This window comes from Symsagittifera roscoffensis, chromosome 8 (assembly GCF_963678635.1).
Source record: "Symsagittifera roscoffensis chromosome 8, txSymRosc1.1, whole genome shotgun sequence".
Classification (NCBI taxonomy): Eukaryota; Metazoa; Xenacoelomorpha; order Acoela; family Convolutidae; genus Symsagittifera; species Symsagittifera roscoffensis.
In genome coordinates, this window is record NC_087069.1 from 248,884 (window position 1) to 272,981 (window position 24,098).

General features: G+C 35.2%; 1 protein-coding gene across 2 annotated transcripts; it reads left to right on the top strand.

Moving 5' to 3' along the window:
• The first annotated feature begins 351 nt into the window (after positions 1–351).
• On the top strand, positions 352–19,456 carry LOC134852996 (transcription factor AP-2-epsilon-like). 2 transcript variants are annotated; one of them, XM_063868905.1, is made up of 6 exons: positions 352–659; positions 8,296–8,781; positions 12,302–12,368; positions 15,910–16,195; positions 18,290–18,559; positions 18,820–19,456. In XM_063868905.1, the coding sequence occupies exons 1-6, from the start codon at positions 657–659 to the stop codon at positions 19,100–19,102; spliced, it is 1,395 nt and encodes a 464-aa protein (XP_063724975.1). In that variant the 5' UTR covers positions 352–656; the 3' UTR covers positions 19,103–19,456. The 2 variants fall into 2 exon arrangements, with proteins under 2 accessions (XP_063724975.1, XP_063724973.1); XM_063868903.1 differs by lacking the exon at positions 352–659 and adding an exon at positions 6,226–7,462.
• The last annotated feature ends 4,642 nt before the right edge of the window (positions 19,457–24,098 follow it).

Sequence of the window (24,098 nt, forward strand, 5' to 3'; positions counted from 1 at the left end):
ATTTTAAAAACAGTCTAAAATTTCCTGGAAATAAAACAAAGTGCAAGATGATGTCGATGTTGCTATTTTTTGATGCAGCTTTATTCTTCGATAGTATTAAACAGTACTTAATTAAGGAACCCTTCAAAATGTGAACCCAAAGTAGCTATCGGGCCTCACCCTCCCCGGCCAGTCTATTCGGTGAGTTTAAACAAGCTTTGTTTTTCTACTTTTGCACTCTCGCGCTACGACGTTATTTGAATTCATTCACGTTTCTGTTGTTTGTGTCAATATATAAACAAAATCGGGGGCTTCTTTCAATCGACAGTTTCTGGGCTATGCGTTTTTGCCTCGGGGGAAATTGCCACTTTTCCCAAAAAGTTTCCTGGGTTCGATCTAGTTTTAACAATAACTCAAGCTAGTTTAACTAACAAAGTGCTTCTCCATTAGATTGTTTCGTAGCTGCAAACCAAAAATCCAAAACTGTTTTGGGATACTTTTTTGCTTTTGGCATCCAAAGTGAAAATATATCACTTTTGAAACTTTGCTTTTGGGCTAAAATCCATTCACAATAATACTACACGTTGCTGCGGTCAATCCACCTACCCTCGGGTCAAGGAAAAGAAGATCCAGAAAAGAACCCAAAACAGGGAGCCGGATAATCAGTCAACTCCGATATGGTAATTTGTTTTTGCTACCTTTCCATATTTTTGGGCCCAAAGCATACCCCTTAACCATCGTGTTCGAAATCACAAACCCATTATCTCCTAATTTGTTTTCCAAGTGAGAAAGATTTAAAAAATATTGACGCGGTTTTGGATTTTATTGCCTCAAAATTGATAAGATTTGAACCCATTTGAAAACTTTCAAACTGCAGTTCATCTTCCTATTTAGTAGTATTGTTTTGCCAAAAGGTAAGTATTACACTCGCAACAATTCAAAAACTTGCTTTTCATATGATCTTGATCAACCAAAAAGTCTGGATCCTCGTAAGTCAAAAGTGATGTTGAGTGCGCAGGAAAGGAAGTTTCGCATCCTACAAAAGAACAAAAATATCGTCCTTAGTTTTTAATCAAGGTCACAAAATATTTTCGTTACGTTCGAAATTGGATCAAATTTCGAAACTAAAACGAGGAAAAAACTAATTTTTTCACGCTCAGAAAGGGATTTCGTTCAACAGTGCCAAAGTACAACTGTGCCGAAAGTGAAAATGTGTTCACCAATGCCGAAAATGGATGATATTTCAAAATTTGATTTCTGTTTGTAAATTGTTGGCAATTTTGCCTGAATAATGTTTTGTTTTGGAGCGAAACCGAGAAAAAAAATGACAAATTTGCTGAGTTAATTGTTGGTTCAGACAGTCTTAAAAATAATTTTTCGGAACCATTGGACAACGTTTTTTTTTCCGGCTCTGTTGTACTTAGCCACTGTTCAACTGTCCCAATTAGACTTACCGTAATGGTATTTCTACTAGAGCTAAGAAAACCGATAGTCACCTTAAAAAAATGTCAATTATGTTGAAAGTTCGGGAACTTCAGCTCGAAACAATCACCCTAAAATATCACCCCAAAAAGAACACTAAAATGTACCTACTTCCAGTTAATTTCAAGGAAACCCTAAATAAATTACATCAGGTCAGTAACTTAAAAGTATACTTTTTCCGAAGGCTACGAAATAAATTTGCAGACGATTTTTTGAAATTATTTTCGAAATTAATATTTTAGGATAAAGTACATTTTGAGGGATTTGTATGTTCTCAACAAAATTCGAATCAAGGTACAGAGTCAAGATATGAATCTCAACTAGCAAAGATGAAACAAAAACTTTAACAATTTTAGATTAAAATTTCATTTATAAAAATCAATCCGCGTCTGTTCTTTCCGTCTCTCAAATCTAGTGAATATAGGCTCTGTAGGCTACAGGCTTAGAAGATTGAAGGATTGCAGCTTGTAGAGAGATTTGAAAATGACAGCTTCAAGATGTTTCCACAAAAAAAAACGCGAAAACCCAATTAACTTGTTACAAAAGAAGTTCCTTTATATACTTTTAATAATCATTTAAAAAAATATATTTTCATGATTTTATTTCGAAAAATTTCTGTTGAAATGTTTTACAATATTTGTCAGCTTACATAATTCTCATATGCAAGGACATTAGAAACCCGATAGGCTTAGCCAAGTGATGCCTTAACTGAGCACTACATTTCCGAACCCTAAGATACTAATAAGTTTCACCTATGAGAAACTATAGTTCGTCCAATTCATACAACCCACTTTTTGGAAGAAAATAACTATCAATTTTTGTTTTACTTGTGATGTATAGATTACGAAAATCATGGATTTTTTTTTCTTGACTATCATTAAGATTGTTCACTCAATCAGCAAAATCTGCAAAAGTCTTTGAAAAAAACAAGGTTTCTAATCCGGACACATTTTTTTCAGGACTATTGCCGGTGAAAGTATACGTTGGTTGGAATTTTTGTGACTTTTTGATGTTTCTTTATCTCAATCAATGTGTCCAACCTTAAATTTTTCAGAAAGTCTTTTCTCAAATCAAACGTAAAAACTCAGGTAATGTTTTGAATAGCTCGTATATGTGCTACTCTTTCCTTGAGCAGATTTTATCGGTTTCTCTAATTTATGTGACGGACTGATATCTCCGTTGTTTTCAACAAAATAATTTCCTTTCATTTTAATTTTTTGAATATTGTTTTATTAGCTGTGCCATACCCTACAACCCCATATTGCAGTATTGGCAGAAAATGATTAAAATAGCTTTTAATTTATTGTACTGCTGTTAGTCATTAGTTCGCGCAATTTTTGATGAGAAGGTCAAAATAAAATTTAACATCTAATTTTGCGTCCATGTGAACTTTTAACGATAAAATCAAAATGAGATTTGAAATCTAGTTTTACTTCCATGTGAATGCCCAAATATTTAGTGTAGAGGTTTTTTTCGAAGACCACTAGTTCCTTCTTCTTTTTTCATCTGCTCCTATAAAAGTTTATTTTTTTGGTTTTGTAAAATTTAAAACTAGTTTGCGGTTTTTCAGCCAATTCACTTTTTTTGTTGAATCCTAATTGTATTGCTGTCAGTTTTTTTTTGCGTCACGGCTGTATCATCAAAGTACAAAAATGTGTTCATTGAGTTCGTAATTGTTGGTAAAAACTTCATCAAAAAATTGAAAAGTAGTTGCCCGAGGATTGACCCCTGTTGAAATCCACAGTGAAAAAACTTTAGTTTTGAAGTTTGAGATCATATGTCGACTAATTGTTATCTAAACTTCAATAATAATATCAACAATGCTTTAATGGGCTTTTAATAGAAGTTTATTAGGTGATACTTACCTCTAAATTTATGGATTTTTCCTGATTCCGCTTTTATGAATTGGTGTTATTATGAGCAATTTAAGACAGTCAGGAAAAAAACTTTACTCTAGTCATTCAATAATTAGTTTTGTCAGAGTATAGTTTATTGCCATTTCTACCTTTTTTATTGCAAATGTATTCAAGCCAAAAAAACGACAACTCTAATTTGTATAAACTTTATAGAAAATCGAGGCAGTTAGCTTTTCCTAGCTTTTAGAAGAGAAAACTTCAAAAGAATTGTTTCTGTAGACTTTTTGAGTTGTTATACTTTTCTCAACCACTTGAGGTCCTAGATTGGCAAAAAACTGGTGTAAGTTTTCAATTTTTTCGTGGCTTAGGTTAAAAGATATTTTTGCCTTGACCCGATAATTGTTCCAAACGATTTAAAAAAGCTCTTGTGTTATATTTTGCCTCATTTTCGTTTCCCGGCAATCAGTTTTTGTGATGCAGGTCTAGTTGAGATGGTCACTTCTTTATCTAATACTATGTAATTAAGTTTTCGTGTTTTGATTTTTTACATATTCAGTTTTTTTTTTCGTTGTTTGTAGTTTTAGTTGGGACAAAACTATTTATGTTTCTTGCCTTTATCTGATGAATTAACTGAAAAAGTCTCAATAAAATTTAAGTTTTTAATTTTTTTGTCGTGCTTTTGTTATTTATGCACAACTTTAAATTTCATTTTCTCGGAAATTTTCCGGTCTTCTATCGTTTTGCTTTCTATCAATGTTTGTATCTTTTTGATTGAGGTTTTATCAGGTTTGAAACTTGATTTACTACAATTGCTAAATAGTCACCGAGAAAACGTAAGATTGTATGATTTTAACGAAATCCAATACTTAACAAAGAAATTTTTGTCAATTGATGTTTGTTTCTAAATTTTTTATTCAAGGGCGTGGTTTCTTCGCTTGATCTGGCAAAACTTTTTTGAAAACAAAACCACTTGTTGTCAATTACAAACCGTACTAAAAAATATCGACTCGCGAAGACCAAGTATTTTACGATGCTACATTTACTGGAGTCAGTTTACTACTGGCTAAACTGTTTTTTTAATCCAAACAAGGCCACCCTTGAAATCATTTAGATTGTTTTAAAATGTTACAGATACACTGATTGAGTCTCAAAGTACACTCAAAGTAAGCATACATAGTAACTAAAAATTTTAAACTCAACATAAGCATACATAGTAACTGAAAAAATTGACAAGAGCTGTAATTTTGTAAAAAGAAAAGAGGTTACAAATGAATCCAGAAAAGTTGTTCCCTATTTTGATATAATTTTGCAAAGATAAACTAGTCACTCAAACTAGTTATTTGAATTCGTATTCTTACTTTAAGCTTAAGAAATCAAAAATTTTCATGTGTATTGAGTCGAAAAATCTTAAAATTCAATTTGAATAATATTTTTATGATGAGATTTCCAAAACAAAACCTTAAAAAACTTTCTATTTTTCAGGCAAGGTTTTGAAAAAAAAGGATTTCTTTTTTTGGCACAAACTTTCATTATAGTTGTTTTTTCGAAGATTCATTTTTATATCAGGATTTTACTGCCCATAATGTTTAAAGGTCTGCAAGCAAAAAAAATAGGGAAAAAAGAAAAAATGGCTGGTTTAAATATCAAATCAGTTTTGCGCTTGAAGGTGAAAAAAGTTTTTGTGCTGATTTCAAGATTTCAATTTGAAGACCTTTTAGCCTCACAGTCAGGACAATTTTAATCATGCAGTTTCCAGGAACGTAAAACTGTTATATCTTTACTGCGCCTAAAATTGTTCACCGTTTTTTCGTTGCGATCCGCCGACAATTAGGTCAAAACAACAGAAAGATAAGTTTTATTATACTTTCACTTGTTTAACGAAATTATTTTGTATTCGTATGACTACCATTTGCCCAAAAACTTATCATATGGAATTGTAAGACAAGCCTTTTCAGTCTAATCTGGTAAATATCGAAATAAAAGTTTTTTCTAAGCTTTTAACTTCAAAATGAACTGTGGTCGGAGCATTGAGCTAAAATCTTACAAAAAACTTGGCTCTACTTTTACATTTTTTTATATTTTCAAAGCTCTCAAAGTTACTACATGATTAAAGCGTATCTATTAATGACTGAAATAAACCTGTGTGAACTTATATTAAACTTTCAAAAGTTAACAAATTTCTTTTTAAAACCATTAATTTGTAGAAAACCTTTCACATTAAAATCATCTTTGATCGGAGCAATCTATGCCTTTCTTCTTTGCTACTAATATTATCATCACTGCAATCAAAAAACATCAGATATTATTTCGTTGCTCGTGTGTAATGTCTATCAGAAGTGTTCATCCATGCTGCTTGTAGAAAATTTCTTCTGCAAATTCTTTTTTCCGATTAATTCCGGTGAATCGGTTTAATTAATCGCCGAAAATGGGGGCCCAGGTGTTGGTTGAAATTGGATTTTTGTTTATATTTGCATTTTCCTCTTCTTTTGATTGTCATTAGTTCATTTTAATTCCACCTGTGGGCACTTTCTAATTTAAGTATACTCGCTACATGCACTTGTGAGTTGGAATATATTTCAACAGGGTCAAAAGAGTCTTTTTTACTGGATTCGCTTAAATTGATGAATTAACTATTGCGACTCAATTTTTACACTTCCCAATTGCCTTTAATTAGTAAATTATACACCAATTAACAACAGTCAATTTTTGTAATTCATAATTTTTTCTCATATTAATTTACAATTTTTACAATTTATTTAAAAAAGGACTTTAAAATCTGTTTCTTCGGATTGTTTTTCGTTTTTTAAATTAGATTTGGCTTCAGGGTTCTTTCGACACCAAAGGATTAATAAAGCTGTCAGTTATTGTAAACATTCAATCTACCATCGTGTTTTACAATAATAAACTATCCAGTTATTTCAGTCCCCGTATTATAAGCAAGTTCATAACCCAAGTTAGTCTTCCGTATTAAGTTAGATTTTAGAGTAGCTCCTGTTAGGTTGAACGGATTGTTAATCCTAAAATTAATCTAGTTATCTAGTATTCAATTACAAGTTTACTAATTGGTAATAATAGTGAATTAGTACTGCCATCTTGTTTATTCATTCAGCTTAAGTGTACATTAAAGTATTTAATCGTGTATAATTTACATTAATAAAATGAATATTGAAAAAGAGCCGATTGTGTGTCTAAAAGATATAGCCAATGAAAGAGCTTGATCTGACAGCGAATCAAATCGCTCAGAGCAACTTTGCCTCTGGTTCAAACGTAACATCAAATTATTTATGATCTCTGCGCGAAATCAACCAGCAGAAAAAAATCTTCGATAATTGAAAAACAAAATATTTCAACCGGAAAATATTTTTTGTTTAGAAAATTTGAATTCTTGCCAATATTTTTCCAGATCCAACTCTAACTGAAGAAAAAATTTTGAAAAATACCAGTTTCTGAATTCAAATTAAATCCGCACTCTTCAACCCCAATTCAGTAGTTTTGCCCGAAGCATCCGAAAAAGTTGGAGAAAAAAGAGGGAATTAATCCTACTTGCTTTCTTTCCTGACATTCCGTCTCCATTTTATTACTCGAAGCTAAAATCGAGAATTAAACTCTGAATTTCGAGATAAAAGCCATTTTTTCACTACCTTCACATTTATAACTTCCAAGCCTAGCAGCAAGGAAAATCAGAGCAGCAGCGGTTTTTATCCCGAGTAAAGCTAGTTAGATATAACTTTACAACCACATCTAGTTTTGCTAGTTATAAATTCTAGTTCAAAAACCCCTCGGCTCAATTGGGAAGCTCATCTTTTTTGAATTACAACTGCGCGATATTTCGGCGCCAATTCGCCCCAAGTTAGTCTGCGCAGACTAGGCAGTTGCAGCTATAAAACTAATACCCAAGAAGACATCTAGAATATCCCCCCACAAACAGCACGTCTCCAAATACATCACCACTGCCACACTATAGCCCGCAACCACGTATAACAGCGCCACAACATCCCGCCGCCACCGCCACGCCATCGCCTCTGGTTTCGCTTGCTTGTTCTGCTTTCTTGTCGGTTATAAACAGTTATTAACTAGTCTAACTGCTACTGTGGATAAATAGAATGCCTGGCGGAACTTTCGGATTACTTGACTCGATGCAAGAGGTAAGAAACAGAGGGGGAAAACAGAAGTGAAAGCTAGTTTTATTTGAAGGTAGTTGCTCGCAGGTTTATAGAACTGTGACACATATAAGGCACAGATCTCATTTGAATTATATCATTCCACCACCCTGTCCCAACTCCAAGCCCCCCAAGCTAGAACTCTTTTTTTTCTACACCTTTTCATCTGCTCAACTTTTCCACCTTCTGTTCTGCCGATTCTCATACAGGATAAACTCAGTCTAGAATATAAAAGTGACTTCTTGATTCTTAGCTCCATGTTACACGCCATGTTGCAAACTTAATAAGTGTTCGCATAATTTATGCATTTACATCTGGCAGACAGAAATAACTTCCGGGTATATTCGAAATTTAGTTTGAAAATTAGTTGTAAAATCAGCTCTATTGTTGGCATCAGGTAAGAACAGTTTGTATTCCTTCTTCCAATATTTTGAACTTTGAGACAAGTTTCCAAAAATTTTTACCGAAAATCCAAACAAAAAATGGGCGAAAAAAAACAATTACTGACAATTTCAATAAACATAACTGCATAATTTGAATTTTGCGCATTGTAACTGCCAGTAGCTGTTTGTTTTTTCCCACTTTTTAGTTGCTTGAAATCTCAGGCTTTCTGAGAAAGTTTTCGCGGGTTCCGAGGTAAAAAATGGATGAATTAGTCTATTGGTGTTACAGATGAAGCTTTTTCAAAGATCGCTCAATCAACACTTCATAATCAAACTTGTTCAAAATCATTTGAAAAAAATGTTGCGATGAAAAAATTTCCGCTTATGCCATATAAAATTATTTTCAGAAGTTGACAAAATTGATTTTTTTTGCAGGACAGAGTTGACTTTGCCCACAGAAATGCCCTCTCTCAACTCACTAATGGAAATTCAGCCCCCTTTGCTGGTCGACTGGGGGGCAACACCGGGGGAGCATCGGCTGCCGATTTCCAACCACCCTACTTCCCGCCCCCTTACAACCTGGCAGCACAACAGACGGCCGCTGACTTCTCCCACCACATGGCCAATTCGGCCGGAGTTGACCCCTACGCGGCCCACCTGAACCACCTTCATCAGCAGAACCAGTGGGGTCAAAGGTCAATGGGCAATGACCCCTTCCACATGCACCAGAGCATGGCAGCCCAGTTTGGCCCGAGTGCGGCTGCCATGCGTCGTCCGGACCTGTTCGGAATGCACGCGAACGTGGCAGTGTCCGGGGCAGTGTCGGGAGGGGGTGCTCATCACATCAGTCCAGATGCAGCCAGCGATCTCTTCCTCCACTCCGCAGTACAAGCCGGATTCCACTCAGTCGACGACGCACAGGTGAGACAGAGTTCAAAAGTTTTTGATCCTCGTTGCTTGAGGGTGAAGCAATGTCACCCAGCCCAGAAAAACAACCAATAAACTGCATCATAGTCTTAATCAGAGGCATAGCAGCGGTTCGCCGTGATGAACTAGCTTCACAGCTCGTATGTTGGTCCCTTCTCTTGTAGATGGATGATTTTAACTAAATCGTTAAGAATGAAACACACATTTTACTCGATTGAATATTCTCACCAAGAGACCCGAAAACGAAGTATGTCAATGTGCTATAACCCACTCAACCCTTTTTTTTGTATTTTCAGTTTTTGAATCTTGAATATTTTTCAGTTTTTTGAATCCCGAAAAAAATTGAATCTTGAGTGACACATTTTTGTTTCAAAAGTTCTGCAAGTTCTTCCAAAACTTTCAAATCGTTATTTCCCTGAACTCATATAGTTTTTGCAATGGGATACAACAATATTTGCAACCACCCTTGCAAGGTATCTAATAAGTTAACGTATGGGTTGACAAGTGCTACGGGGGAATGTGTCCCCACCTAGAGGCCAGTGCTGTCACCCCCTGTCATCAAAGGCCACATCCCCACTACCTCAATTGACACACTCTCTCTCTCTCTCTCTCTCTCTATCTCTCTCTCTCTGTCTCGTGTGTGCCTTCTCTCACATACACACATTCCAACCTAATTAACCCTTAACTCTTGAAACCATTGAAACATCTTGTGTTCACACAAGCAAAGCGCTGCTATAATCATAGTAGTGTCATTTTTTCTTTGTCTAAAAATCAAGGTTTTTTTGTTAATTATTTTTGTTGGCATAATTTTTCGATTTTTTAATTTAAAATTTGCATCTGTTTCTGATCACAAAGGGCAAGTAGCTATGTTCTGAGTTTTTTTCAGCAGTTTGTATAAATGAAACGTTCTCGCATTTTGATCAAAAGTTATGTTATCTTTTTTTCTTGAGCTAAAAATCAGGTTTCTTACATCACAGTTAATTCTTCGGAAAGTTTTCTCAGTTTTGCAAGAAAAATAACTCTACTCGTACTACGTACTACTTTGCTGCTAGGGAAGTTGTAAAGAAGAGTTTGCTTTGAGTCTGCTTTTTTTTTTAGTTAACCAGGCAGAGGCCTAACACGAAAAAAAAATTATTTAAGGTTAACTAAGCTATGGCGATCTTACAAGAGCTCACCTTGTAAATTGCAGCGCTTGGGCGGTTTGACCCCGTTATCATATGATTGCTGGGCACCATCATTACAGATGCGCCCGCCACAACGCCACAAAGTTTCTATCCATTTCGCTATAAAAAGTTTCACGCTAGATTATGCGTAAAATTGTTTTTTTTGTTATAAAGATAATTATGAGGTTATTTATCATAGCCATAGCGCTGGTTTCAAAATGAAATTTATAGACCAAATGTAAATTTGAGCTCAAAAAGCGATTCCAATGCAATGTTTTTGGATAAGTTTGACACATAATAATCGCATTTAAATTACTTTCAAACACCGCGTTAAAATTTCTGTTTTATCCAAGTCAAAATAATGTTTTCATTTTTGTATGCATCAGGTAGACATCTTGATGATTACCGTGAACTTCGATATTTAAAAAAGCAATAGGAAAAAACGAATTACGATGTTTGTTTTCGTCGCCATTTATGGCCAAGGGATGATTTAGGAGGGAGGGGAAGGGAGGAGGGGGCAACGGTTGGGGATCCCAATTAAGATTGTTATAAGTTCAAGTTGCAGTATCACTTCAAACTATTATCGGTATGTAAGCATAGTCTTTGAAGAAAAATTGGAATAAAAAACAATAATCTAGATTGAAACCGTGAAATAACACTGCATAACTAATAAACCCGGATCTGACCTTGACCAGCCAAAAGGTACAATTTTGGTCGGTTTTATCTGACGACCTTCTTTTCTAATCAACTAACCATAGAGTTTTTCTAAGCGCACCTTTAGCGCCAATACAAACTTCAATTGAGGGGGAACGCGGGCCAAAGAAACGCTTTAATACATCTTTTTCCGAGAAAACGTTAGATACACCTCAAGATAAACTCGTAGATTGCCTTTGTCTGCGCATATTTCTCTCCGTCAAAATACATTGTTTTTAACATACTTTTTATTTCATAAGAATGGTTCAGAATGAAATTAAAGTTGACAACACGAAGTTTTTTTTCCAGAGTAAACTACCTAGTGTTGTTAGTTTATATCCGAGAGTGAATTAAATTTTTCTGATTGAAAAAGAATTGCAATCAAAAGACGGTGTTAACATCATAAGTCTCCAATCCAAATCTCTCTCGGCCATCGGGGGCTGTGTTCTGTCTAATTTACGATCCATCTCCCCACAATATCCGTGTAATCCCCCAAAACAACAACAAATAGCATCCCGCTACTCCATAATCGGGGCTATAAATTTCCCCCTGGCCGCAATTAAAGTTTAAACCATCCCAATCCCAACATTAACCTGTCTGTTATTCCATGTTATTCCATCTTTTGTTCACTCTCTTCTTTCAAAAAGACCTGACTTCTTTTTTCATTCACTCTAAAAAAAAACTCGGTTAAATCTGCTCTGAAATGTAATTTAATTCACGTCTCTTAAAATGTTCAGACTGTGAATCAATTGCTGGTTTACAACTGCCAACTTAAACCACAACTGGCAAAAGGAGCTATAAAAAGACCCCGTTTAAATCACGCTAACCCGATTCGCCCGATCATAAATCGAACCTGAATCACTAAGATTGTTCATTTACACTATCCTTGTCTAATAGAAAAACTTGAGATTCCATGTTTTAATTCAAGAGGCAAAAAACCTCAACAAAAATATATGAAACTGTATTTTTTTAAATAAAAAACTTTCAGATTATTTTTTGCGAAAATATCCAGTTCGGATATGTTAACTTTATCATTTAATGAGAAATTTTGCTTTCTTAATTAATTAACCGCCTATCTTTGTGGGAACAGAGAAGAGAAAATGAACCCGGGCGCCGATAATTTTTCAGTTGGACGTTTTTTCTTCTCTACTTTTTCCTAATGAACCGCTTTTTCCATACATTCCTTTCACAAATTTCAACCGCCTGGGGCGAATTAGCGGAACACAAAAGTAAAATAATGCTCAAATATATGATCACTATCTTTCAAAGTTGGGGAAAATAACGGAGAACAATTTATTTGAAATTTCACAAGGAAAAGATAAAAAGAAATAGAAAATTATTAGTTTTCATTGTGTTTCCCATTGTAGCTTCGATTTGTGTAATCTTGTATCGTACTGGGCGTTGTAAGAAATACAATCTGCTCGTTATTATTTTTTAACAAATAACTGATGTTCATGCCATTATTTTGGTAAACAAATACTTTTTCCGAAATTGGAATCAAAATTGATTCTATGAATGATTCCATTGAAGATATCATGACAATCGGAAATTGTTAAACCCTTCCATATCTCCGCGAGTTAAATACGGAAGGCTTAGCGATTCAAACCTTTGATTTCTGGTTAATTACTGACAAAATGAGAATACTTTGTTTGTTTCAGAATGGCCTTCTTGCTGACGAAATGAACAACTTCCTCTCAAATGACCCAGGAAACGTCATTCGAAAAGGTGAGATCCAAATTCAAGTTCACTGGTCTGATGTTCGATTCCCGCATGTGTCGGGTTCTGGTATAAAGTTATGATTTTGATTTGGACCAAAGTGTCAACTGATCAAAATTTCGCTACAAAATCTTTGCGAAAAGTTGGATTGCCAGACGTTCTGGAGACTAAATCAAATGAATTCAGTGGCGGGTATCGGGCTTTCAAGAGGAGGGAAGAGAAAAGGATTATGGAAGTTTTTCAAATATTTTTTCAAAATTTTTCGCCCACTTTTCAAGTTAACCAAGCCAGGGGCGGATTTAGGGGGGGGGGGGGCGGACGCCCCCCCCCCTCAGGGATTTGACCCCCTGCCGACCCAAAGGGTCCCCCCTTTGATTCTTTTTCAGAAATCCATTTTTGGCCGACCGACCCTAAAATTTTTCTAAAGGCGCCTTCGGCGCCAATAGATGCTATTTTTGAGGGGGAGCGCGCGCCAAAAAAACGCATTTTTTTGTCAAAATTTTTCAAAAAGTGCCCAAAAACGGCTTTTTTGACTGTTTTTTCAAAAATTTGCCTGCGGCGCACAAAATTTTGCCAAAATAAGGGCAAAACAGTGCTTTAGGAGAGCGCGAAAAATAAAAATCAATTTGGTCGACCTAAAAAAAAAAAAAAGGTCGTCAAAATTTTTTGAAAATCCGCCCCCCCCCCCCCTCGAGAAAATCCTAGATCCGCCAGTGAACCAAGCTGATTTCAAAACAGTAGAAAACATTTAAGCGTCAGCGGCAAGTTTTTTTCTTTGAGAAGCAATCACGTGGGTTTTTTTTCGGTGGGAAACCCTTTGGGTTCTCATGTTGTCGACTTTCTGAGAGAATGGTGAGGTGAATAACCCCTACCTTCTTACATGCGTCTGTATCAATTGCAAAAAATTGATTTGATGAAATTTTTGTTGAATGTTCGAAAAAATAGTTCTCATTTTTCATTAAGTTTGAAATGCCCGAGGTTTAAAATTACCGAGCACAAGTCAAGTCGCACGCTTAGCAGTTTTGGTGCAACTTTTTGATAGTCAAGGTGTTTTATTATCGTCTGTGCCTTAGGAGACTATTTAATCTTCAGTACACAGTCTTGAATGTGTAAAACCAGTCTGAATGTCTAAGCTGGGAGGCGTCTTTGTTTTCGCTTTTTGATTATTTTCTGCTTCTGAAGAAAAAGCCAGTGTATTTTAGCTGGCGTCATTTTAGCTTGCTTTTAATGTTTACCATTTTGGTCCTTGTTGGTTGGTAAGTTTGGTTATAATTGGATAATTGGTTAATGAAAATCAATCATGGTTCAAGCAATTAAAAGGGTGAGTTTTGTACAGGTAAGAGCGAAGTAATAGTAATAAAAACGGCTTAATCTCATGTTATAAGTTAGTACAAGCGCACTTGGTTATACATGACAAGACGGCGAAGAAAAAACAAAGATGGTTTAAAATCATTAATTTACAGACCAACAGTAGTCAAAAAGTGTATCCACTTGTACTATACTTATAAACTGGTTATAATACCATTACAGAGTCATTACATAAAAGTAAGCATCGTAGTCTAAACTTCTCTGTTTTGTTAATCGGCCCCTTAGAAAAACATATTTTCATAGCACCTGCAGTTAATACATAGGTGAATATTGGCTCCGCTGCTTAAGTATTTACCAATTATAACCAAGTAGATACATGAACAACTGCTCAAGAGTCCAATTCAAACTACATTCATTTGTTAATTCGCTTCGCCACTCTGCTCATCGACTTTTATTGTACTAACTGCAGATGTGTTTTCTACCCCCTCACCTGTATAAAATCACCTGCGGCGAAGCAACAAAACTTGACAGATTTTCCGCAGGCCACAATTTGACAAGCGAATTATCAAAAACCGTCGGTTTTTCAAAAACAAAATTGGTTTTTCATTTCGTTTATGTAGTTCGAATAAAGACTCAAAGTTTTACAGAGAAGTTTGAAGCATTCTTTAAAACAAAACAGACGAAGTGCATTCCAGGTGGAATATTTTGAAGAAAAAAATGGGGTTACATAAGCCGTAGGTGGGTGAGATTTTGCCCGGAAGCTCCAATAACGCGTGAAAAAATTAGCCCAACCGTTAAAAAAAGATTAACAGGGTGTGACTTGGGATTTGAAGGACCTTGTTAAGTAGCGTGTAAAACAAGCGAGATGTTCCAGTGGACTCTTCTTATCTTGATGTAATACTTGAGTCTGATTGGTTGAGAGGGTTTAGGGTGTTGAGCTGGGCTCAATTAGGGATATGGAAGGGAATGCTTGACAGGAGGTCGGGCGTGGACAAGTTGCCTGTCATTGATAGCGGGGGACGGGAAAAATTTGATTGTTTAGCACCCCCCAAAAATCGGACATGTATCTAGTTCTGTTAAATTGGCTGGGAAACAATTAGATGTCTAACTTATACACGAGTAATTGTCATGTTGACAATGGAGTCGACAATTCCTGTAAATTTGATACAATTAGAAACTCAGTCATTTTTGGGCGGTTTTGTTTTCCCTTTGATGTTATCTGAAAAGACAGACATTGATATGGAAGTGATATTATCAATGTGAAATAATTTCACGGATAATTATCCTGTCCATTTTTGCCTCAGTGAATTCGTTCAAACATAATTAACTTTTTCCAATGATGTGAACTCATTACATATGTTCTCAAAAAATATGAACAGAAATGTGATATAAAAATAAATATTAGAGATATTTTAAGTTGGCTATTTTTAATGCTCGCAACAGAAAAAAAAAGACGTCAATTTCATAATGAGATTAAAACACCGAGCTTGAATCCGTAGAAGCTATTCAATATCGCATGCAGATAAGGTTTTTATTGAAATTCTCAACGGGAACTGAATTTTCCCGCAATCTATCGAACTTTGGGTGATACTTCCCCGAACATCTTTAATAAAATCCGCCAATCTGATGAAAACTAAATCCAAGTAAATAACGATAGCCGGCTGTTGTGCAAGTAGCGCAGAAATTTCCGACCACCCAAATTTTAAAAAGAAAAAAGAAGAAAAAGAAATCAAATACACTCATCGAGAATACTTTGAAATTGAATGTATATTGGTTAGAAGTTTGCTCCTGTTGGAAACTTTCAGCCTAGACCCAACTGGAAATTTTTGTTTCAGGAAACTTCAATAATTGTGGGAGAGAAGTTTGCATGATATTTTCAAAAAGGAACTTTTTTTGAATATCTGGAGCTATGTAATTTAGACTATAACCTATAATTTAGACTATATTCTTCATTTCAGCTGAAAATGTTTCTTTTTGTTATCTTGCATAAAATGGTTATCCTGAAGTATGCTTGTCTTATAAGATCTTGCAAGATAAACTTTGGCTATCGACTAGGGTAGTCTTCAAATTCCAGATCAGCGATTTGGATCGTTGAATGTTTGTCAAATTATTATAAATTTAACCATTAGAATTATTGTTTCAAAACGAATTGAACTCGCTAATTTTTTGTTCTATCTTGAGTAAAGCAAAAGAAGCATAATGAGAAATTTTATTGATGTTTATGTTTCTTGTTTTGTTTCAGCCATGAAGGCCAAACACGACCCCTTCTTCAAAGACGCACCCCACATGTCCTTCGGGGGTGGGGTGGGAGTTGTTGGCGGGGGAGGGGGTGTGTTGGGTGGTCACGTGGGTGGCGGCGGTGGGGTGGGGGGCATGTCTGTGCCTACTGATGTGTTCTGTTCTGTGCCTGGCAGACTGAGTCTCCTCTCTTCAACCAGCAAGTACAAAGTCACAGTGGCTGAAGTGCAGAGGAGACTAAGTCCCCCCGAGTGTCTCAATGCATCCCTTTTGGGGGGAGTGCTCAGAAGGTGAGTTGAAGTTCCTTTCCCCAGTTCATCATTTTAGGTAGCAAACTTTTGTTTTTTTTTGCTGAAAAAAACCTGGGTCAGAATTGCGATGTCAAGTACTACTTGTCACTTACACTAGCGTCAAAGGTCACGAAATTCAGCAAAGATTTTACACCCAGTAAAATCAGTTGAAAAAACTTTTCGATTCTGTTGTGATTATGACTTCTTTACAAGTTAGTTTTTTAATCCGCACCACTGAAGATCATAAGGGTTATAGTAGTAGTGGTTTTAAAAGTTATCCAATCTGGAAAAGTAACGTTGTTTTGGATCCATCGTCTTTTCCATCAGAAGATAAGCTCTACAGTTACACAACAACACCAAATTGCCCTGTGCTATGTTTACACCTTGTTTGTTAAAAAAAAGTAGAACAAATGCTAGATAATGAATTAAGTAATTCATAGCAAACAATTGGATTTGTTAGAACATTTAAAAAAGAAAAAAACTGTTCAAAAAAAATCCGAGTTTACCCTAATTTGAACAACGAGACAATTTGAGAAAAAATATAGTTTTTTTTCCAGAAATGAAAAAAAATTTTTGCGTTTGGTTTTTTGGTATTAATTGTGAATTATGATCAAAACTAAATGTTTTCTACCATTTTTGAAAGACTGCAGCCTTTTTTGAGAGATTTGTTGCGGGCGCTTTTTCCTAACAAGAATGGAACAAGTGTAAAAACCACTCGAGGATTCTCTCCCCACAATTGGAGTCCAGCGTCTCTGGCCCCCGGCTGGAAAACTGGGCTTTTCAGGCACCGGGTGACCGGCCAGGGCGCACATGTAGCCCCGAGGGTGGCGTATTGTGTGTGTAAATTGATCACATTGATTGAGTAATAGAATAAATTAGAATATCTCCATTTCGCTTGCAGCCATCTTTTTCCTCTTCAACTATGCGAAGAGCTTGTCAATAGTCTTGATTAAAAGAAATTTCAAACCCCCTCCGTCTCTACTTTCATGTCATCCAATTTTGAGTCACTTTTTTTTCAGATTTTTTTTGCTCAATTATTTAGAAAAATGGTATTAATTTGCTGCAAAAAAATTTCCTGTTTTTAACTAAGTTCCTTCAAATTTTTTTTCTGCATGTTTAATTTTTTTCTCTCATCGTTTAGTTTTTTCAGATTTTTTCGCAGTTTTGATATTCTGAAATTTGGAAAGTGAAATATAGTGTATTATAGTGTATTATTTTTAAATCATTGTGGCTTTTGTCCCTTTTAATACTTTTCTAGGAATGAAGCCCGAAGCATTTTTTAAGAGCTCTTTTCATTTTCTAATGCCGAACCAATCAATCCTTTTAAGCATCTAAGACCAAGGATTTCAACCCTATTTCAAATATTTTTGCGCAACCCTTCCGATAAATTGTGCGCTATCTCAGTTTGTAACGTTGTCCATTTAAGTATTTATCTCTAAGGGTGCAATCTAGTTAATTGTGTAATTCTCTGGGTGTCTTAGTAGTTATTCTAGTAACTCAACTACCGAACAAGATTTCCTATCTTTAAAAGGGGGAAAAGATATACAAATACATGTAGTATATATACTCACCTGTTAGTGGGAGTGTAATATCTCCCCACTTTAGCAGGAATTGAGTTCTATCTACTCTTTATCTGGTTTTTCAGAGGACCACTTAATTTGATCACTTTTCAGCTCCCCCTATCTCCCAGTTTAGCCCCGAGATACAACTTGTCGGCCCCTTTCAATCAAACCAAATTAACTCTATCGCAATTCAACTGGACAAATCTTAAAATCCGCTTCACTCAATTCGTAGATGTAGTCTTCAAGTGTGCTCAAATTAAAAAAATGCTCTCGAATTTTCAAGAGTTTCTGATCATTTTTTTCGAATATATCTTCAACATTTAATTTAGCCAGTTGCTCAAAGATCTTTTTGCCACAATTTGAGCTCTGTCAAAAAGGGCAAAAAAGGTGCATTCTTTGAGAAAACGTTACAGAGCATAAGATTTCACAAAAGGTTGCTCTAGATTGCTCTATATTATACTAGCTAGTATAATCTCAACTGAGAACAATGTTAAAACTTCTAAAATAATCCTTAAAACGTGGTTTGTTTCAGAGCCAAATCCAAAAATGGCGGCAGACTTCTGCGTGAGAAGCTAGAGAAGATAGGACTGAACTTGCCAGCGGGGAGAAGGAAGGCCGCCAACGTGACCCTGCTCACTTCCTTGGTGGAGGGGGAGGCCATCCATCTGGCACGTGACTTCGCTTACATCTGCGACACTGAGTTCCCGGCCAAGCCCCTGGGCGACTGGGTGGCGAGACAGCACTCCTCCGAGCAGACGACGCAGGAGCATCTGAGCAGGAAGAACATGATACTAGCCACAAAGTGAGCCACTCAACCCAGATTTTATTTGAACATTTTTTTTGTTCATTTTAAAAATCTGTTCACGCTTTTACCGTTCATGTTCTTTTTCTGCTCACTTTTTTGGACTTTCTTCTGTTTTTAAGCTGTTTCTGAGCAAGTAAATTGCACTATTATAAGTAGAGATTTTTAAGAAAGTTTCTTTGTTTCAGCTGGATTTTAATTGTATGGTTGTAATATTTAAAATTAGCTCTGTTAAAGTAATTGCTGGTTGTTTGTTGCAGACAAGTTCTCAAAGAGTTCCAGGACATCCTCAGTCAAGACAGGTCCCCCCTTGGAAACACCAGACCCAACCCCATCCTAGACCCCGCCCTGCAGAGACCCCTGACCAACTTCAGTCTCATCACCCACGGGTTTGGCACCCCCACAGTTCTGGGCGCGGTGGGGGCAATCAACAACTACCTGAACGAACAACTCAAATCTCTGGAAAAACACTACGGAAAAACATCGGAATCACCCAACATAAACTGCGAAATTTCCCCCAGTCAGAAAGACGACCCCAAATAAACAAAAACAACCATCAAACCAGTTCTTAGAACTGCTTGAGAAGTGGTGGCCGATAAACAAATTGTTTGCTTTCGACCCAGTCACAGCGAGGAAATCACAGACAGTTTCTTGTTTTGGTGCTAAAACAATTTTTCGACTTTCAGGCAGTTCGACGCTTCGTGCAATAACAATTTATGACAAAACTCTCTAAAAATAGCAATGATTTTACGAATACTTTGTTTCTCCATTTTATTGAGTTTTATCCTTTTGACCTTTACAATGTGACTCTTTTGAGTAGATTATTGATAGTTCATTGACTAGTCATTTAGATGTGTATATATTTATATATTCTTGCACAAATCGTTATCCTTAACTGATCACAGTTCAATTTCATTTTTTCAATCCTTATTTTTTGTTAGCAATAAGAGGAGCTTGATTTATTTTATTGATAAAAGGACTTCTAGCACGACAAAGAAACGACGAAAACAGTTGCTAATATCTTTGCAGTTATTGCACAGCAGAATATTAAAAGCAAAAACTTTTTGTTTTCAAAATTTAGAAATTTTTTCGATATTTTTCTCACTGTTTTTTTTTTCAGTTCACTTTTTCTGTGTCTCAATTGCCAATTTAAATACAAAAATACAAAACAAGCAACTCTAGCTTAAATTGGCATCAAAAAGGCTAGTTTTGAATTAAGAGGTACTGTATGCCGAAACAAAATTGATCAAATTAAACGAAAACAGTCGGATGCTGAGCAAGTAACACAGAATGATCCTCCTCGCGAGTTTTCAAATAAAAAACTACAAACATTTTTTTATATTGTTCCATTCATTGTTTTTATTGTCAACAGTCAGTGAGAATGAATTGCAATCTCAAAACAGAAAACTGAGAAAGAAAAACGTTTTTTTTTAATTAGTGAGCGTTTTCGAAAATGTCAAGGCGCATTTCGCGTAATTGAGGGCAACTAAGAAATCGTCCGGCTCGACAAAAATGCTATTATTACAATTTCACATTTGTAGCACTTACATTTTACCCGTCTAGATTATTGCCGGATTATTTTTTTGTTGCTTGAAAGTGTATGACCAGCATTTTATCTCGCTTTATGCTATTGTGTTTAGTCCTATCCACAGATTTGGCAAGAGTTCCACAGATTTTTCCACACAAAAGCAAAAGTTTTTAAAAAGGTGTCTGGCTGCGTACAAAACACAAAGTCTGATTTCTCATTCTTTCGAGTCTGGACTACGTTATAAAAAAACTGTTTTCTAAGAAACATTCTTTTGGGCATTAAAAAGATTTTGCAACTGAAAAAAAATTAGTTTTCTCCCTGGATGTCTTCCCCAATAGTGTTGTATAAGAAAAACAGACGAGCAGTTTTTTTTTTGCTTGGAGCTCTTCCCTTGTTATTATTGTACAGGCCATATTCGAATCATTTTTTTGGAAAAATTCATTACGAGGCCAAACTGTGCACTGGATAGGCGCACAATTTTGTGTCTGGGTGTTCCTGGATTCTAGAGACAACTTTTAAAACATGCTAAATATTTGTCGGAACAATCAAAGAAACTGAAATAACAAAAAAAGTGAGCGTCCTCGTTGCGGAATACGTTTACAATCCACAAAAGGCACAATTTGGCCTCGTAATGTTCTCTTCTCTCACAATTATTGGGTTATTAAATTGTTTTTGTTTACGATAGGCAGCAGAACTTATCGAGTTTTGAAGATATTTTTCAGTACATTGGCTGGTTTTTTGTTCACGCATTACTGATATAATTTCTTGAAACATGAAACCAAGGATGAAACGAAAAAACTCGGATACTGTGCTAGTAATACAATTTGTACTTATGAGCAATCTTTTCATAGAAAAAAACAATCAATTACACAATTACAAAACACAAACAAAACAATCAATGAGTATTTTTGAAAATATCAAGGCGCATTCGAGTATTCGATGGCAATTAAGAAAATGCTATCCGCACCAGAGTTCCATCGATAATAATCGATTATAATTGAAAATTTTTGTCTAAAATGTTGTCATTATTATTCCTTATTGTTGTAAATTTAGACCACAAAATCGACTATATTGTCATTATAATCAATTTTTTTCGTGAAAACACAATCCATTTTTAACTATTCAATTAACAGTTTTGTGCGAAATCAATTGCAAAGCTTGCAATATTTTTGCATTACTCACGGCCTACTCGCAAACTTTTCGTGTTTTTTTTTTAATTTTTTTTTGTTTTGGGTTTAAGTTTGCTGATAGTATGGTTTTGCTTAATATAAATTTATTGTTTGCAGCTATATAAAAAATACACTTGTTTAACTCTTGGTTTTGTCAAAAAGCTGAAAAATGACCTGTTTTTAAGATAAAAGAGATTATTGTAAGTTTAGGAAAGAACGAAACTAGTTGCTGTTTGCATTGCAGTTTTCAAGTTTGCAGTTTTTTGGATATTTTTTGTGGAATTGGTTTCCAAGGGCTAATTTGTTTCTAATTTAAACAAAAAAATTTATGAAGCGAGCAAAACAGCTTAAACTGGCTTTTTTTCAAAAAAAACAAATTTTAATCAAAGAGGTACAGCATAAACTTTTATTGGAAAATAAAAGTGTCAGATAATGAGCAAGTCATTCAAAATGATCCTATTCAACAATTTTTAGATAAAAAAGGAAATGACAAACACTTGGTCCGAAATTATCCGATTATTTTCAAAATTCATTTACAGTCAGTGAGAATAAGTTGAACTGTTAAGCAATCTGAATTTTCAGTTCTCAAATTAGAAATGAAAATCGAAAAAAAAAATTGTTGTTGAGCGTTTTGATGGCAATTTAAAAACCTCCTGGCTCAACAAAAATGCCACTCATGCAATTTGACAATTGTTAAGCAAAAAGTTAACACTTCAAGACATTTTGTTGATAATTGTAAAATTAGTACTTTCTCGTTCGACTTATTAAAAAGAAAAAGAAATTAAGTTTAAGTGTTTATGACTACCACACCTTATCCTAAGGTGAAAAAAAGTAAAACGAACAAGTCAAAGAGCACATGAATCACCCGGAGAAACGGAGAAATTCAACGCATATTTATATCACTAACTTTCCGTGTACAAATAAAAAGCTTCTTTTTCAAAAAATTGAGATTTTGAAAAGTGCAGCCTGCTTTTTGGTGCTCATTAGTAGTTAAATTGTACAAAAATTAAACAAACAGAAAACTGGATGCACAAAAAATCCATATTCTGAAGTTTATCTCGCTTGCGTGAAACAACTGAGTCTGGACAAAACAATACAATTTTTGTACAAAACATTACAACTTTCTTTGCCATTTTTTGGAAAGATATTGTAAGCGCATAAAAATCAGGTTGCGTCCATGTTCTATTTTTTCTAGAGTTTGTTACCGTTACATGTTGCGTGAAATATGAAAATCTTGATATATTCCACAAAAGTTTGGTTGCAAAAGAAAAAAAACTAATCATACATTTTTCGTACGATGATCTATCATGACTATCTTTTTTTTTAAAAAAAAACACACTTTAATAAAATTTACAGCTAGCTTTTTGCCACTTGAAGGTCAACCCGTAAAATAGTTTTATATTTATGAAACATTCAATTTTGAAGAGAAAACGATTATTCCTCTTCAATGTTTCCAGTTTTGTGGATAACTATCGTAACACGAACATATCATCCTTTTTCTTCGTCTTGACCAACTCTTTTCATCTTGCACGATAAATTAGTCAATGCATCAAACACCAACTGCTATCGTTTCCTTGGCTTAGTTGTCTTACAATCTCAAAGGTTTCAATCATGACACCTGCCAAAAGTCTGTTCATTAATTGTCGCAAAGTTATTTGCTATTAGAATAGGTAGCCACATCCGTTTTTTTCCTGGGCAGCGTACTCCACTATAAAATCTCAGCAACGCTGGTCAAGCTTCGGATCTGTTTTCGATCTGTTTGCTTCCTAACCACTATATGTAGCCATGTCTCTCATCTTCTCCCAAAATAATAGTACCTCTACCGTTTTTCATGTATCCTCGATTTCAATTGCTCATCGATTTGTTTCTAAGTAAGTTCAATGTGAACAGCTCACACTTTTCTGACGTCAACAGACAATCCACATAATCTCGTCACAGGTAACTCAAGATCAATACAGAAGAAAAAAGTAACACAACCAAACAATTTTGAAAACTCCTTCTGAAACCTTGTGATCATTAAATTGTTTCATTTCTGGTGTGAAAACAAAACGTTAGAAACACATTTTTGCCTGAATCATGAACTGAAACAGAAAAAAGTGGTATCTGACAGGCTGTGAGCCACCAAGAGAATAAAATTTGTAGATTTCGATCCCAAAAAAAAACCAGTGAACAATGAGAACTTCCAATTCATATTTTGAGAGATGAAACTTCACGTCATGTGTTTTTGCTCGGCTTAAAAAAACTCGTAAAAAAACTCCAAAGTCTTATTGAATAAACTAGGTATATCGCTATCAAGGACTTCATTTGAACAAACTAGATATATAACTATCAAGGGTCAAAATTTGACAAAGTAGCAACCAAATTTTTCAGTCTTCTCAAAAATTTTCCCTCATTTTTTGTTTTTAGTTTCTCTAGTTGCGTTAATTTTTTTCTCCAGTATATACCTTAGTCTTTTTCCTAGAGCAGTATTTTTTTTGCTATTTGTTCCTTCATCAACTCAAATTGATCTTCTTGTTTGCTTCAAATTCAAAGATTGAAACTCTAACTGGATTTATCACTCAAACACAATGAATTCACTTCAAAAAATTAAGCGTTTGTCGCTGTTTTAACGCTGAAAGTTTATGGGCCCAGTTCCCAAAAATGAGTGGAGTCAGGAGTCAGGGTTGGCTGTCTATTCAAACGAACAAAATGAGATTTGCTGTGGAGTTGTGGCAGAAAAAAGAAACACAACCTGAGATAGACAACTGATCACATAGAGAACTGCGGAAAGAAAGAAGCAGAGCACACAACTTGTAGTGTTAGACAAGCCTGACAATAGAAGCAGTACAACATAACTAGAAGC